Source organism: Bos indicus, chromosome 10 (assembly GCF_029378745.1).
Source record: "Bos indicus isolate NIAB-ARS_2022 breed Sahiwal x Tharparkar chromosome 10, NIAB-ARS_B.indTharparkar_mat_pri_1.0, whole genome shotgun sequence".
Lineage (NCBI taxonomy): Eukaryota > Metazoa > Chordata > Mammalia > Artiodactyla > Bovidae > Bos > Bos indicus.
Window position 1 is genome coordinate 101,224,744 of NC_091769.1, and position 14,622 is coordinate 101,239,365.

The 14,622-nt window shown below is 45.7% G+C and overlaps 1 protein-coding gene across 2 annotated transcripts in view; it reads right to left on the minus strand.

Annotated features, from left to right (window-relative positions):
• Positions 1-14,622, minus strand: part of EFCAB11 (EF-hand calcium binding domain 11) — a 173,259-nt gene that overhangs the window by 16,019 nt on the left and 142,618 nt on the right. Inside the window, exon 6 of one of the 2 annotated variants that reach the window (XM_019969379.2) lies at positions 4,207-7,835. The exons of the other annotated variant lie outside the window; for it this stretch is intronic. Coding sequence (XP_019824938.2) covers positions 7,808-7,835 — 28 coding nt within the window. The 3' untranslated portion in view covers positions 4,207-7,807. Of the gene's footprint in view, positions 1-4,206; positions 7,836-14,622 lie in introns of those variants that run through there. 2 annotated transcript variants of the gene reach the window in all.

The following is a 14,622-nucleotide window of genomic DNA, read 5'->3' on the forward strand; positions in this document are numbered from 1 at the left end:
GAAAGTTTATTACATTTGACTCGGCACACACTGGCATCCAAGGAACAAGTGCGGTATTGAACATGTGAATAGGAAAGTTTGGAAACGGGAGAAAAGCAGTATCACTCACTCTCTAATAGTCTTAAAGCAATTACTGTGATCACTGTGGCACTTTGCTTTCTGATTAGGGTAAGAAATTCTGTATCCTGCTAATTTAAATGTACTAGAAACATTTACCCCCCATCATTATAGTCTTGATTATTTCCACTTTAATGGCTGTATATGATTTCATCCTCTGGAGTAGCAAACGGCAACCCACTCCAGTATTCTTGCCTGAACACTCTGTGGACAGAGGGGTCTGGCAGGTACGGTCCATGGAGGCGCGAGAAGTGGTACACCACTGAGCAACTGAGTACATGTGGCATTACCAAATGGATCTATAATAATTTGCATGTCTGCTGGACTTTGGAAATGCCCTGGTCTTTCTGCTTTTATATTTGTGCCAGTGAACACATCCATTAAAAACCCTTTCTCTTAGAAATAGATTCTTGAGGACTTCCCTGGTGGTGCAGTGGATGAGAATCTGCCTGCCAGTGCAGGGGACACGGGTTCAATCTCTGGTTTGGGAAGATTCCATGTGCCACGGAGCAGCCAGGCCCACGTGATGCAACTCCTGAAGCCTGCGTGCCCTGGAGCCCATGCTCTGCAACTGGAGAGTAGTCCCTGCTCGCTGTGCCTCAAGAAAGCTCACATAAAGCAAGCAAGACCCAGCAGAGCCCAAAATAGATACATAATAAAATAAAATTTTAAAAAGTATATTAAAAAGTAGATCCTTGAGTTCATTTATTTATTCATCAGATACACCCTAAAAGCCACTATGAACCAGGAGCATTAGGTGCTGAAGATGAAGGGGTGAGCCAGAGAGAAACAGAGTCCCTTGCAGCTTTTAGTCCAGACAGGGAGGGAATTAAATAATTAAACAAGAAAGTGGAACCACCAGTGTGCTAAGTGTCTTGTGCTCTGTGTGCTGTGCTTAGTCGCTCAGTCGTGTCTGACTCTTTGCGACCTCCGTGGACTGCAGCCCGCCAGGCTCCCCTGTTCATGGGAATTTTCCAGGCAAGAATACTGGCGTGGGTTGCCATGCCCTCCTCCAGGGGATCTTCCCAACCCAGGGATTGAACCCAGGTTTCCTGCATTGCAGGCAGATTCCTTACCATCTGGGCCACCAGGGAAGCTGAGCACCTCAGGAGAGAGACAGAAGGTGCCATGAGAGGGCAGGATAGAGGAGCCGGGTGCGGAGGTCAGGGAAGTGGTACCTGAGGAAGCGGATGGGGTTGAGATCGGAGTTAAGAGTTAACAGGGAGGTACAGGGCAGGGAAGAGCTGTCCAGCAGAGAGGACAGCATGTACAAGGGTCTCGAGGCAAGAGACAGCAAGTACATTCAAGGAACTGGACGAAGCTGTGCGGCCAGAGTACACAGGATGAGCATGGAGCCCAGTGATCCTGCAGGGTGACTGAGATCGCTCAGGGCCTGGTGGGCCACTTAAGGACTCCGGCTGTAATCCAAAGGGCTATAGGAAGTTGCTGAACTGCTTCAGGGAGAGGGCTAATGTGCTTAAATCAACACTCTGAAAGTGCATCCTTGCTGAGGTGGGCAGGCTAATGGCCCTCCAAAGATGTCCATGTCTGAATCCCTAAAACGTGCAGTTATGTTCCATGGGAAAGCTGGGAGAGGGTTGTATTGAGAGACAGAATTAAGGTCATTGACCTTACAATGGGAGGTTATTCCTAGACTATCCAGGTGGGCCCCATGTAATCTCAAGGGTCCTTAAAGGTGGAAGAGGGAAGGAGGAGGCTCAGTAAAGAGTCAGAGAGAGACTGGAAGATGCTAAGCTGCTGGCTTTGGACATGGAGGAAGGTACCATGAGCCAAGGAACGCAGGTGGCCTGCAGAAGCTGGAAATGACTCTTTCCCTAGAGCCTCTGGGTGCAGTGTGGTCCTGCTGACACCTTGATTTTGGCCCAGCGAGGCCCATTTTGGATTTCTGGCCTCCAGAACAGAACGCTGACAAACGTGTGCTAAGTCACTACGGCTGGGGTGATTGGTTACCGTAGTTGTAGGAGATTAATACGAGGGAGGAGAGCGTGAGTTTGGCTTTGGACAGTTAAGTTCTGGATGTCCTCCGTGAAAAGAGTATGGAAATTTGCGAGTATTCATCTGTTAGCTACTTTTCTAATACGTTGTTGTTTAGTTGCTAGGTCCTGTCCGACTCTTTGTGACCCTGTGGACTGTAGCCCGCCAGTCTTCTCTGTCCATGGGATCTCCCAGGCAAGAATACTGGAGAGGTTGCCGCTTCCTTCTCCAGGGGAGATTCCCGATCCAGGGATCAAACCTTCGTCTCCTACCTTGGCAGGCAGATTCTTTACCACTGAGCCACCAGGGAAGCCCTTCGCTAATAAGTGACATGGTAATTTTTTTGGCCACACCCACAGAATATGGGATCTTAGTTCCTCAACCACGGATAGAACCTACGTCCCCTGCATTGGGAGCATGGAGTCCTAATCACTGGACTGCCAAGGACGTCCCATCAGTTACATGATTTTTAAATAAATCTGACTTTTCAGGATTCCAGTTTTATGTTACATTTAGAGTCAGTTCTACTTCTAAATCTCTGAGTGTATAAGCTTGAAAAGAAACAAATATATTTTCCCCTTAGATTCTTGTCAGTACTTGGCAATCATTGGGGGAAAAGTGATATTAAAAACACTGGATCTAAACTAAAGGGGGAAAAGATTCCATTAAAAAGGTAGCACATATATAAAATTATCTTAAAATACTTTAATAAAAAATGTGTTGAATTTATATAAAGAAAACAACAAAATTCCACTGAGACATATAAAAGGATATTTTTAAATGTCCATATGTGTATTTCTGGATGGGAAGACGAACACTGTAAAGATGCCAAATTCTTCCCAATTAATTTATAGATTGAATGCAATTTTTATCAAAACCCCAAAGGGAGGTTTTTGGAACTCCACAAAAATGATTCTACCATTCATCTGGAAAATAAATAGGCAGGAAGAGCCAAGAACAATGTGAAAACAAGAAATACCAGGTTTCAGAACATATCAGAAGAACTGTGGTCGGGGGAGTGTTCCTGGTGTTAGAATGTGGGGAGAGAGAGGATCACAGCCTGGAAAGATCCCCTAGTTTGTAAAAGAACTCAATACAGAATGTGATAATCGAGGCATTTTATATCAACAGAGAATATCTATTATAACCAACGATAAAGGGGAAACTGGCAAGCAAATTAGAAGCACAAATGTTTAGATCATGACCCCATGCTAAATACACAACTAAATCCCAAAGCACTAAACAATCTGAAAATTCAAACCAACCGAGAAAATGGAAGTGGAGATTAACCTGGTCTCTACATGCAGGAAACTTTCTCAGTATAAAAACACTGGGAAAAATTGTGAAGAAAAAGATCACGAGTTTGAATACATGAAAACTTAAAATTTTGTGGATCAAAAAATCATTATAGAAATTAAAGGAAAACAGCACACTGGGAAAATAGCTGTGATAAAAATGGAAATGGGTAAATATTCTCATAAAGAAGAGAAAATAGTCAAATGACACGGATAGATAATTCACAGAAGGGGGAATAGAAAGAGCTAATCAACATGCGAAAACGTTCAATATTACTAGCAATCAGGGAAACACAAAAATGAGATACTGTTTTCATCTATTAGCTTATCAAAGATTTGAAAAATAAATAGCATTCAGTCATCAGTGAGAGCACAGAGGGCGGATGCTGAAAGAGGCACTGTCGTTTTCAATGAGGCAATTTAGTAAGAAGAGCCAGGAGTCCTAAAAGTGAAAAAAACCAAGTTCATACTCTCCAGTATGGTCTTCCCCAAACTCTCTGAAGGAAGTCACAGTGTGAACACATACGCTGATCGTGGGGCTATTTGTGGGGCTTCTCAGGCGGCACTAGTGGTAAAGAACCCCCTGCCAGCACAGGAGACAAGCAGACGTGGTCTGCTCCCTGGGCCAGAAGACGGGCATGACAGCCCACTCCAGTATTCTCCCCTGGAAAACCCCCTGGACAGGGGAGCCTGTCGGGCTACAGTCCACGGGGCCATAAAGAGTCGGACAGGACTGAAGCGACTTCCCAGGCAGGCAGGGCTGTTTAGAAACTGAAAACAGCAAAATGGTTGAAAAGCGTGGGGCCTAAAATTCATTTATTTTAACAAAAATGTGGAGAGCAACAAAAAAGACTACATACTAAAATATTAACAACAGTTGTTCCTGATTTGCTAGGAATGTGGTTGGTTTCTATTCTCTTTTTCTTATCTTTTTCCATTTTGGAAATAACTGTACAAGGAGTATTTGTTACTTTTGCAATCAGATCTTTTCCCCCACCAAACACGTGCACAAGACCGCTTTCCCCAATCACACACACACACACGCAAATGCCCGAGCTGTCGCACACACACACACATGCCCAAGCCCTCAGGGCACACACACACAGACACACACACAAATGCCTGAGCCATCAGCACACACACACACACACACACACACACGCCTGAGCCCTCAGTGCACACACACACACACGCAAATGCCTGAGACATGAGCACACACACATGTGCACACACGCACACACACACACACACACGTGAGCCCTCAGTGCGCACACACACACACACGCAAATGCCCAAACTGTCAGCGCGCGCACACACACACACACACACATGCACACACGCAAATGCCCGAGCCGTCAACGTGCGCACACAGATACACACACGCGAGAGCCCTCAGTGCACACACAAACACCTCTTCTCTACTTTGCCAGCTTCCCACTGCTCGCAATCATTAGCTAAGGGAAAATTCATGGTTGATAAAATCATCCTGTGAGTGATGGCCAACAAAGGAAAAACACTGATGAGCACTTGGAGGGCTTAGGTGACGAGTGCACAAGAAAGGGAGGAAAGCAACGATGTTCGGGACAGCACTGGGGGAGGGACCCGCGTGCTCGGAGGCGGCCCGCAGTCTGCGGCCGGCACGTGTCCCTCCGGGTTTTCCTTCTGTGACTGCATGGGCTGACTGTTCAGCGCACTTGACACTCTACAACAAATACATCCCCGGACGGAAGTCTTCCTGAAATCAGCTCCCAGCTGGGAAGGAAAACAAAACAGAACCTTTTCTTAGTTTGAGTCAAACCCTAGGCACAGGGAGGAAGCGAGCCTGAACTCGGCGCTTGGCCTTCTCGCCTCTGGGGCGACGCACGCCTGCCCGGCGAGCCGGGCTGCGCTGAGGACTCAGACCTGACCCTGTCGGCGCCGCGTGCTCCCGGCCCCGGGGGAGACCGGGCCTGACCTGCCCGCGGTGCATCCCGGTTCCACCCTCCGCCCAGAGTAAGAGCACGGAGGCATGCTTTTCCTTTCTGAGACTGTAGAAATCGCTCAGCTCACTCTTTCCATTTCATGGAGAAGGAAAGTGAGGCTCAGAAGCGCCATTCAGCTTTCCTAAACTTACACATCCAGCTGGCAACAAAAGCAGATCAGAAACCCGAGTCCCTTGATACAGAGCACAGTCCTGCGCGCAGCTAATGGTAATTCTGGGCTTTCTGCGACCAGGAACACCTTTGTCAGAAATCCACGTGGCTCGTACTTTCGTTGTTTAGTGGCTAAGTCCTGTAGGACGCTTTTGCGACCCCATAGACTGGAGCCTACCAGGCTCCTCTGTCCACGGGAATTCCCAGCAAGAATACTGGAGCAGGTTGCCATTTCCTTCTCCAGGGGATCTTCCTGACCCAGGGATAGAATCCATGTCTCCTGCGTTGGTAGGCGTTTCTTTACTGATGAGCCACCAGGGAAGAGAGGTTGTATTTTACACAGAAAGAACACCAGCAGCTCAAAGCTCCCTACGCCCTGCATGTAGTACCAGGAACCAGGCTCTGGGAGTCCTGTTTCCAACTTCTTGATGACTCTCACTTTATGTGTGGACATGGGATAAACTCTGGGATGAGGATCCTTTGTTGTGCAATCAGCCAAGCTGTTCACAGCCGTGCAGAATTACTGGCTGAGCAAGACCTGGGCCTGGAATGCCCTAGACCATGACATCACACTGAGTGTCCTCCCCAGAGCTCCAGAGAACATTCCAATAATTTGGGGCTGGGAAAAGAAAGTACAAAAACATTTCAAAATATTAGTGCTTCAAAATTACGTAGTGCACAGTTGAAAATTTTCCATTGAAGTTCTTAATTACGTTTTTCTCTCACAAATGCCAGGTTGTCCTTAAGAAAAGAGCCCTTAGCAAAATTTGAGTTTAAGAGAAGCACTGGCATCAAAATTAGAGGAATTCCATCATAAAATGTTTTTTAATTAATGCTACATCAGATCAGATCAGTTGCTCAGTCATGTCCGACTCTTTGCGACCCCATGAATCGCAGCATGCCAGGCCTCCCTGTCCATCACCAACTCCTGGAGTTCACCGAGACTCACGTCCATCGAGTCAGTAATACCATCCAGCCATCTCATCCTCTGTCATCCCCTTCTCCTCCTGCCCCCAATCCCTCCCAGCATCAGAGTCTTTTCCAGTGAGTCAACTCTTCACATGAGGTGGCCAAAGTACTGGAGTTTCAGCTTTAGCATCATTCCTTCCAAGGAAATCCCAGGGCTGATCTCCTTCAGAATGGACTGGTTGGATCTCCTTGCAGTCCAAGGGACTCTCAAGAGTCTTCTCCAACACCACAGTTCAAAAGCATCAATTCTTCAGCACTCAGCCTTCTTCTCAGTCCAACTTTCACATCCATACATGACCACTGGAAAAACCATAGCCTTGACTAGACGAACCTTTGTTGGCAAAGTAATGTCTCTGCTTTTCAATATGCTATCTAGGTTGGTCTTAACTTTCCTTCCAAGAAGTAAGCGTCTTTTAATTTCATGGCTGCGGTCACCATCTGTAGTGATTTTGGAGCCCAGAAAAATAAAGTCTGACACTGTTTCCACTGTTTCCCCATCTATTTCCCATGAAGTGGTGGGACTGGATGCCATGATCTTCGTTTTCTGAATGTTGAGCTTTAAGCCAACTTTTTCACTCTCCACTTTCACTTTCATCAAGAGGCTTTTGAGTTCCTCTTCACTTTCTGCCATAAGAGTGGTGTCATCTGCATATCTGAGGTTATTGATATTTCTCCTGGCAATCTTGATTCCAGTTTGTGTTTCTTCCAGCCCAGCATTTCTCATGATGTACTCTGCATATAAGTTAAATAAGCAGAGTGACAATATACAGCCTTGATGAACTCCTTTTCCTATTTGGAACCAGTCTGTTGTTCCATGGCCAGTTCTAACTGTTGCTGCCTGACCTGCATACAGATTTCTCAAGAGGCAGATCAGGTGGTCTGGTGTTCCCATCTCTTGAAGAATTTTCCACAGTTTATTGTGATCCACACAGTCAAAGGCTTTGGCATAGTCAATAAAGCAGAAATAGATGCTTTTCTGGAACTCTCTTGCTTTTTCTATGATCCAGCGGATGTTGGCAATTTGATCTCTGGTTCCTCTGCCTTTTCTAAAACCAGCTTGAACATCTTGAGTTTTGAGCACTGGTGAGGAAGTGAATGATTAGAGGCGAGTGAGTGCTCCTGGAGCGTCCTGGAGATTAGAGTTTTGATCGATCTGACAGAGCATCTAACTGGAAGAGTAAAAAGTGGTGAGGACCAAGGGGAAGTCCAATGAGCAGATCAGAGACAGCGTCGAGGCCAGCGGAGAAGGTGAGCGGTACAGGAGCCTGAGCCACAAGACGAGTGAGCGCGAAAGCCTCCTCAGAGCTCAGAGCCAAGGATGAAAAATCTGCGAAGCAAAATGGAAAGTAACCAAAAACGAAATACATTCTTCTCATAATATTAACTTACCCCTCATATACTTTGCTGACACTCAGTATATTAGAAGACTTCAAGAAGAATTTATAAAATATAACATACATGCTTGACTTTGGATTTGTGAAAACTAGACAAAAGCCTTAATAATATTGTTCTTAGTGGATATATAGATATTAGTGGCATGTTTCCTAAAAGCAATCAAAACAAAGGTACTCTTCATCACACACATTATTTAATAAACTATTAGAGGGTCTTGCCATGGTGAAAAGGCAGGAAAAACAGGTAGTAGAATTAATAGGAAAGGAATATCACTAATTACGGAAGTCATGCTTATATAACCTGACAAATGCAAAGGAAGCTACTAAAAATTGCGGAAATAAAATAATTCAAGAATATTTACCATGTAAAACATATTCCAGGATAACAATAGCAGTCCTTTTCAATGACAGTAATTAATATTTTTGTTTTGAAAACAGATTTCCCTTATAACAAGGGCAAAATATATCTTTTCTTAATATAGTTTCATTGAGTACCTACTTGATAACTAACCTGATACAGCAACACATAAAGAATTCTCAGAACTCAGTAATAAGAAGGCAACCAGCGTAATAAAAGATGGGCAAAAGGCTTGAACTAAAGACACAGGGACCTCCCTGGGAGTCCAGTGGCTGAGACTCCATGTTCCCAACGCAGGGGCCCCGCCGGAGCCCTGGTCAGGAAACTGGAACCCAGAGGCCACATCTAAAGATCCCTCCTGCCACAACAAAGACCCCGTGTAGCCACATAGATAAATGTGAGAAGAGAAGACACACAGATGTAAAATAAACTCATGAAAAGATTTTCAGTGTCCCTGGTCACCAGGAAACATGAGTGGAAACCACAGTGAGATGACCGCCGCATGCCTGAAAGAGGGGCGCAGTTTACAAAGACCACCTCCCGATGAAGACGCAGAGCAACTGGAATTCTCATTCACCGCTGGCGGGAATGAAAATGCTTTGCAAGGTTTGGCACTTTCTTAAAACATTAAACACACACCTACCATGTAATCTAGCCATTCTACTCCTAGGTGCTGACCCAAGGGGAAAGCACACGTGCAAAGACTTGTACCCGAATGGCACAGCGGCTTTGTCTGCAACCTCCAAAACCGGAAAACCCAACTGGCCGTCAGCATGTGAATGGATAAGCCAACTCTTGCACATCAATAAATGAAATACTCCTCAGGATTAAAAGGGGATGAACTGCTGATGACATGGATAAATCTCAAAGTAATTAGGCTGAGTCAAAGAAGCCAGGTCAAAAAAAGAGTACATATTGAGTGATTCCATTTATATAATATTCTAACAATGGGAACGAATCTGCAGTGTCAGAGAACACTTCAGTGATTTCCTGTAAAGAAGCAGCAGGAAGGTGAGAAGGAGTGGGAGGCTGGGATTGCCAAAGCATTCCAGGAAACATTTGATGGTGATGAGTATCTTAATTATCTTGGCTGTAGTGATATTTCATTCGATATACATCTCAAAAACTACTAAGTTGTATGCTTTAATTATGTGCACTTTATTACATGTCAATTATATTGCAATATAGGTGTTGAAAAATGCTTTAGGTATAAAATCACTTATACCGTCATTTTTTATAATGGCAAAAACCCAGTAGGAAATCCAAGTGTCCCACAAAAAGAAAACAGTTCAGTAAACTACAGCTGATCAATTTACCATAAAGCCTTTCTGTTGTTAAATAATGTATGTGGTGCCACGTAGCTATAAATTAGTATTCTCTCGCAGTAGAATATGAAACGATATATACAACATAACTACAATTATACAAAACCCTGTGATTAGATATGGCTGAGACCGAAAGAGGCCATGGAGAAGCCTAACAGTTGTCATCGCAGAGTAAGAAATTATATGTATAGATGTAGAGTTGTTGAAATAAATTTTTCTTGTTTAAAAAAGAATAGGATATTTGGTTTTCAGAGTTTTGTTAACATCTTTCTAAAGCTCTCTCTAAAGTGGTCAGTAAGTTCAGGGACTTGTCTGGTGGCCAGTGGTTAAGAACCTGCCTGGCAATGCAGGGAACATGGGCTCAATCCCTGGCCCGGGAAGTAAGATCCCACCCACCACGGGGCGCAGCAACTACTGAGCTCCACATGCCCGGAGGCCACGCTCCCCAGCCAGAGAGAAGCCCCTCCTCCCCGCAACTGAGAGGCCCGCACACGGCAACGAAGACCCTGCATGCCAAAATAAATAGATAAAAGGTCTTAATTTTCTTTCTAAAAAATAAAAAAGTATTCAGGAAGTTCAGCAGTAAGGAGACCAGGAAACTACGTGAAATTTCAGTGTTGGCTGTGCAACAAGGGAGTCATCCTCTGCCTCTTTTCTCTCTCTCTTCCTAATCCTCTGCCTCTTCTCTCTCTCTCCAGGCCCTCTGCTCCATTCCCACCTGTCCCCCTACTGCTGTGATCTCTCCACCCCCAGGACACTGCTTTCTTCATGGCCTCGCCGTTCTTGCCCCAGCTCCATCACGATTCTGCACACTACACCTCAGTCTCCCTGCTGCCTTCAAGACAGACTACATCACCCATTCCCCTCATTAACACTATTAGAAGACTCCCACGCTGCCCACGGAATATGGCTAGCTACTTAATAGCAGTCTCTCACGAGCTACTGCAACCTCTGCTTCCACCCTTATTTCTCACATTATTTTCTTATTCCCGGAGTCTTATTTCTTAGTCCTTAATTCCTAGGCAGCACCCTAGGTTCTGGGAGTATAAAAATGAATATTATTATTTGTGTGATGGCTAATTCTTTGTACCACCTTGGCTAGACTATGGTGCCTATCTGTTTGGCCAGACACCAGTCTAGGTGTTGCCGGGAGGGTTAATTTTTAGGTATGATTAGCCTCTAAGGAGACTTTGAGTTGGCAGGTTACACTCCAGGTAGGTGGGACTCATCCAACCCTTTGAAGCTCTAATGAGAAAAGAGTGAAGTTTCCCAAAGAAGAAGTGATTCCGCCTCCAGGATGCGGGATAGTACCCTTATCTGAGGGACTTCCTGGCCGTCCAGTGTTAAGACTCCACATTCCACTGCAGGAGCAGGGGGCACAGACAGGTTCTATCCCCGGTCAGGGAGCTAAGATCCCACATGCCACATGGTATGGCCAAAAAAGAAACATATATAAATTAGAAAAAGAAAAGAAACCTTGGCTGAGCCTCCAGACTTCCCTGTGGACTGCAGACTTGCCAGCTCACAATTATGTGAGCCGATTCTTAAAATAAATCTCTCTCCAAATACATATGTATCCTATTGCTTCTGTGTCTCTGGAGAACTCTAATGCCATAACGGCACCTACGTGTATGGAACTCACAGGCCAACCCAGGAAACAGAAATATACACAGAACTTAGAGGGCACCAGAGGAGCCCTTCTGCCATAAACAGTGAAAGATACATTTTTAAAAACGGTTTTCAGAGACTGGACAGCGAAGAGCAGGGCCTATGATTCTGGAGAGGAAAAGCAAAAGAAGCGAGCCCGATCACTGTCCTGACTTTCTGCCTAGGGGTGCCCTCCAAACCGGGATGCAGGGGAAGGAAACTCAAGCAGGGGAAAGCGGTCGCCCTGAGCTGAGGAGACAGGTCAGAGTTCAGGGCACGGAAGTGAAGTCGCTCAGTCGTGTCTGATGCTTTGCAACCCCTTGGAGTGTAGCCCGCCAGGCTGCTCTGTCCGTGGGCTTTCCCACAGAGCACCTAACGTGTTCAGCACCAGGGGCATGTCGTTTCTTAAACACCTCTCCCCTCTGCGTGATGGAATTATTTTCAGTAATAATCATGTAATAATCAGCAATAACCATTATGTTCTTGATTTAGTCACTGGTTTTAAAACAAACCATTAATAATGCAAAGAGGAGAATAAACATCATTTTATCAAATTTTAATCAAATTTTGGTAAAATAGTTCAGGTGTAAACTAAAATTTCTACTTAACAAACATAAACAGGACGCCTCTCATCGTCTACTTGGTTTCGCCACTTTACATTAAACACAAATCAAAACTCTTAAGTGGTCACGTTCAAGCAAAGACTTAACTCACGTTATTTACTTTCACAACCACGGGGCTACTGTTGTTTATCCCATCCCTAGTCACTTTTATAATTCATTTTTATTGAAGTAGAGTTACTTTACGAGGCTGCGTTAGTTTCCACTGTACAGCAAAGCGAATCAGCTCTGTGTGTACATGTGCCCTCTCTCTTTGGGTGTCCTTCCCATTTAGGTCACTGCAGAGCACCAGGTACAGTCCCTGCGCTGCACAGTAGGCTCTCAGTAGTCACCTACTTTCTACCTAGCATCAGTAGGGTGTATACGTCCATTCCAGCACAGTAGGCTCTCAGTAGTTACCTACTTTCTACCTAGCATCGGTAGGGTGTATACGTCCATTCCAGCACAGTAGGCTCTCAGTAGTCACCTACTTTCTACCTAGCATCGGTAGGGTGTATACGTCCATTCCAGCACAGTAGGCTCTCAGTAGTCACCTACTTTCTACCTAGCATCAGTAGGGTGTATACGTCCATTCCAGCACAGTAGGCTCTCAGTAGTTACCTACTTCCTACCTAGCATCAGTAGGGTGTATACGTCCATTCCAGCACAGTAGGCTCTCAGTAGTTACCTACTTTCTACCTAGCATCAGTAGGGTGTATACGTCCATTCCAGCACAGTAAGCTCTCAGTAGTTACCTACTTCCTACCTAGCATCAGTAGGGTGTATACGTCCATTCCAGCACAGTCGGCTCTCAGTAGTTACCTACTTTCTACCTAGCATCGGTAGGTGTATACGTCCATTCCAGCACAGTAGGCTCTCAGTAGTCACCTACTTTCCACCTAGCATCGGTAGGGTGTATACGTCCATTCCAGCACAGTAGGCTCTCAGTAGTCACCTACTTTCTACCTAGCATCGGTAGGGTGTATACGTCCATTCCAGCACAGTAGGCTCTCAGTAGTCACCTACTTTCTACCTAGCATCAGTAGGGTGTATACGTCCATTCCAGCACAGTAGGCTCTCAGTAGTTACCTACTTCCTACCTAGCATCAGTAGGGTGTATACGTCCATTCCAGCACAGTAGGCTCTCAGTAGTTACCTACTTCCTACCTAGCATCAGTAGGGTGTATACGTCCATTCCAGCACAGTAGGCTCTCAGTAGTTACCTACTTTCTACCTAGCATCAGTAGGGTGTATACGTCCATTCCAGCACAGTAAGCTCTCAGTAGTTACCTACTTCCTACCTAGCATCAGTAGGGTGTATACGTCCATTCCAGCACAGTCGGCTCTCAGTAGTTACCTACTTTCTACCTAGCATCGGTAGGTGTATACGTCCATTCCAGCACAGTAGGCTCTCAGTAGTCACCTACTTTCCACCTAGCATCGGTAGGGTGTATACGTCCATTCCAGCACAGTAGGCTCTCAGTAGTCACCTACTTTCTACCTAGCATCGGTAGGGTGTATACGTCCATTCCAGCACAGTAGGCTCTCAGTAGTCACCTACTTTCTACCTAGCATCAGTAGGGTGTATACGTCCATTCCAGCACAGTAGGCTCTCAGTAGTTACCTACTTCCTACCTAGCATCAGTAGGGTGTATACGTCCATTCCAGCACAGTAGGCTCTCAGTAGTTACCTACTTCCTACCTAGCATCAGTAGGGTGTATACGTCCATTCCAGCACAGTAGGCTCTCAGTAGTTACCTACTTTCTACCTAGCATCGGTAGGGTGTATACGTCCATTCCAGCACAGTAGGCTCTCAGTAGTCACCTACTTTCCACCTAGCATCGGTAGGGTGTATACGTCCATTCCAGCACAGTAGGCTCTCAGTAGTCACCTACTTTCTACCTAGCATCAGTAGGGTGTATACGTCCATTCCAGCACAGTAGGCTCTCAGTAGTCACCTACTTTCTACCTAGCATCGGTAGGGTGTATACGTCCATTCCAGCACAGTAGGCTCTCAGTAGTCACCTACTTTCCACCTAGCATCGGTAGGTGTATACGTCCATTCCAGCACAGTAGGCTCTCAGTAGTTACCTACTTTCTACCTAGCATCGGTAGGTGTATACGTCCATTCCAGCACAGTAGGCTCTCAGTAGTTACCTACTTTCTACCTAGCATCGGTAGGGTGTATACGTCCATTCCAGCACAGTAGGCTCTCAGTAGTCACCTACTTTCTACCTAGCATCAGTAGGGTGTATACGTCCATTCCAGCACAGTAGGCTCTCAGTAGTCACCTACTTTCTACCTAGCATCGGTAGGGTGTATACGTCCATTCCAGCACAGTAGGCTCTCAGTAGTCACCTACTTTCCACCTAGCATCGGTAGGTGTATACGTCCATTCCAGCACAGTAGGCTCTCAGTAGTTACCTACTTTCTACCTAGCATCAGTGTCCCTGCGCTGCACAGTAGGCTCTCAGTAGTCACCTACTTTCTACCTAGCATCGGTAGGTGTATACGTCCATTCCAGCACAGTAGGCTCTCAGTAGTCACCTACTTTCTACCTAGCATCGGTAGGGTGTATACGTCCATTCCAGCACAGTAGGCTCTCAGTAGTCACCTACTTTCCACCTAGCATCGGTAGGTGTATACGTCCATTCCAGCACAGTAGGCTCTCAGTAGTTACCTACTTTCTACCTAGCATCGGTAGGTGTATACGTCCATTCCAGCACAGTAGGCTCTCAGTAGTTACCTACTTTCTACCTAGCATCGGTAGGGTGTATACGTCCATTCCAG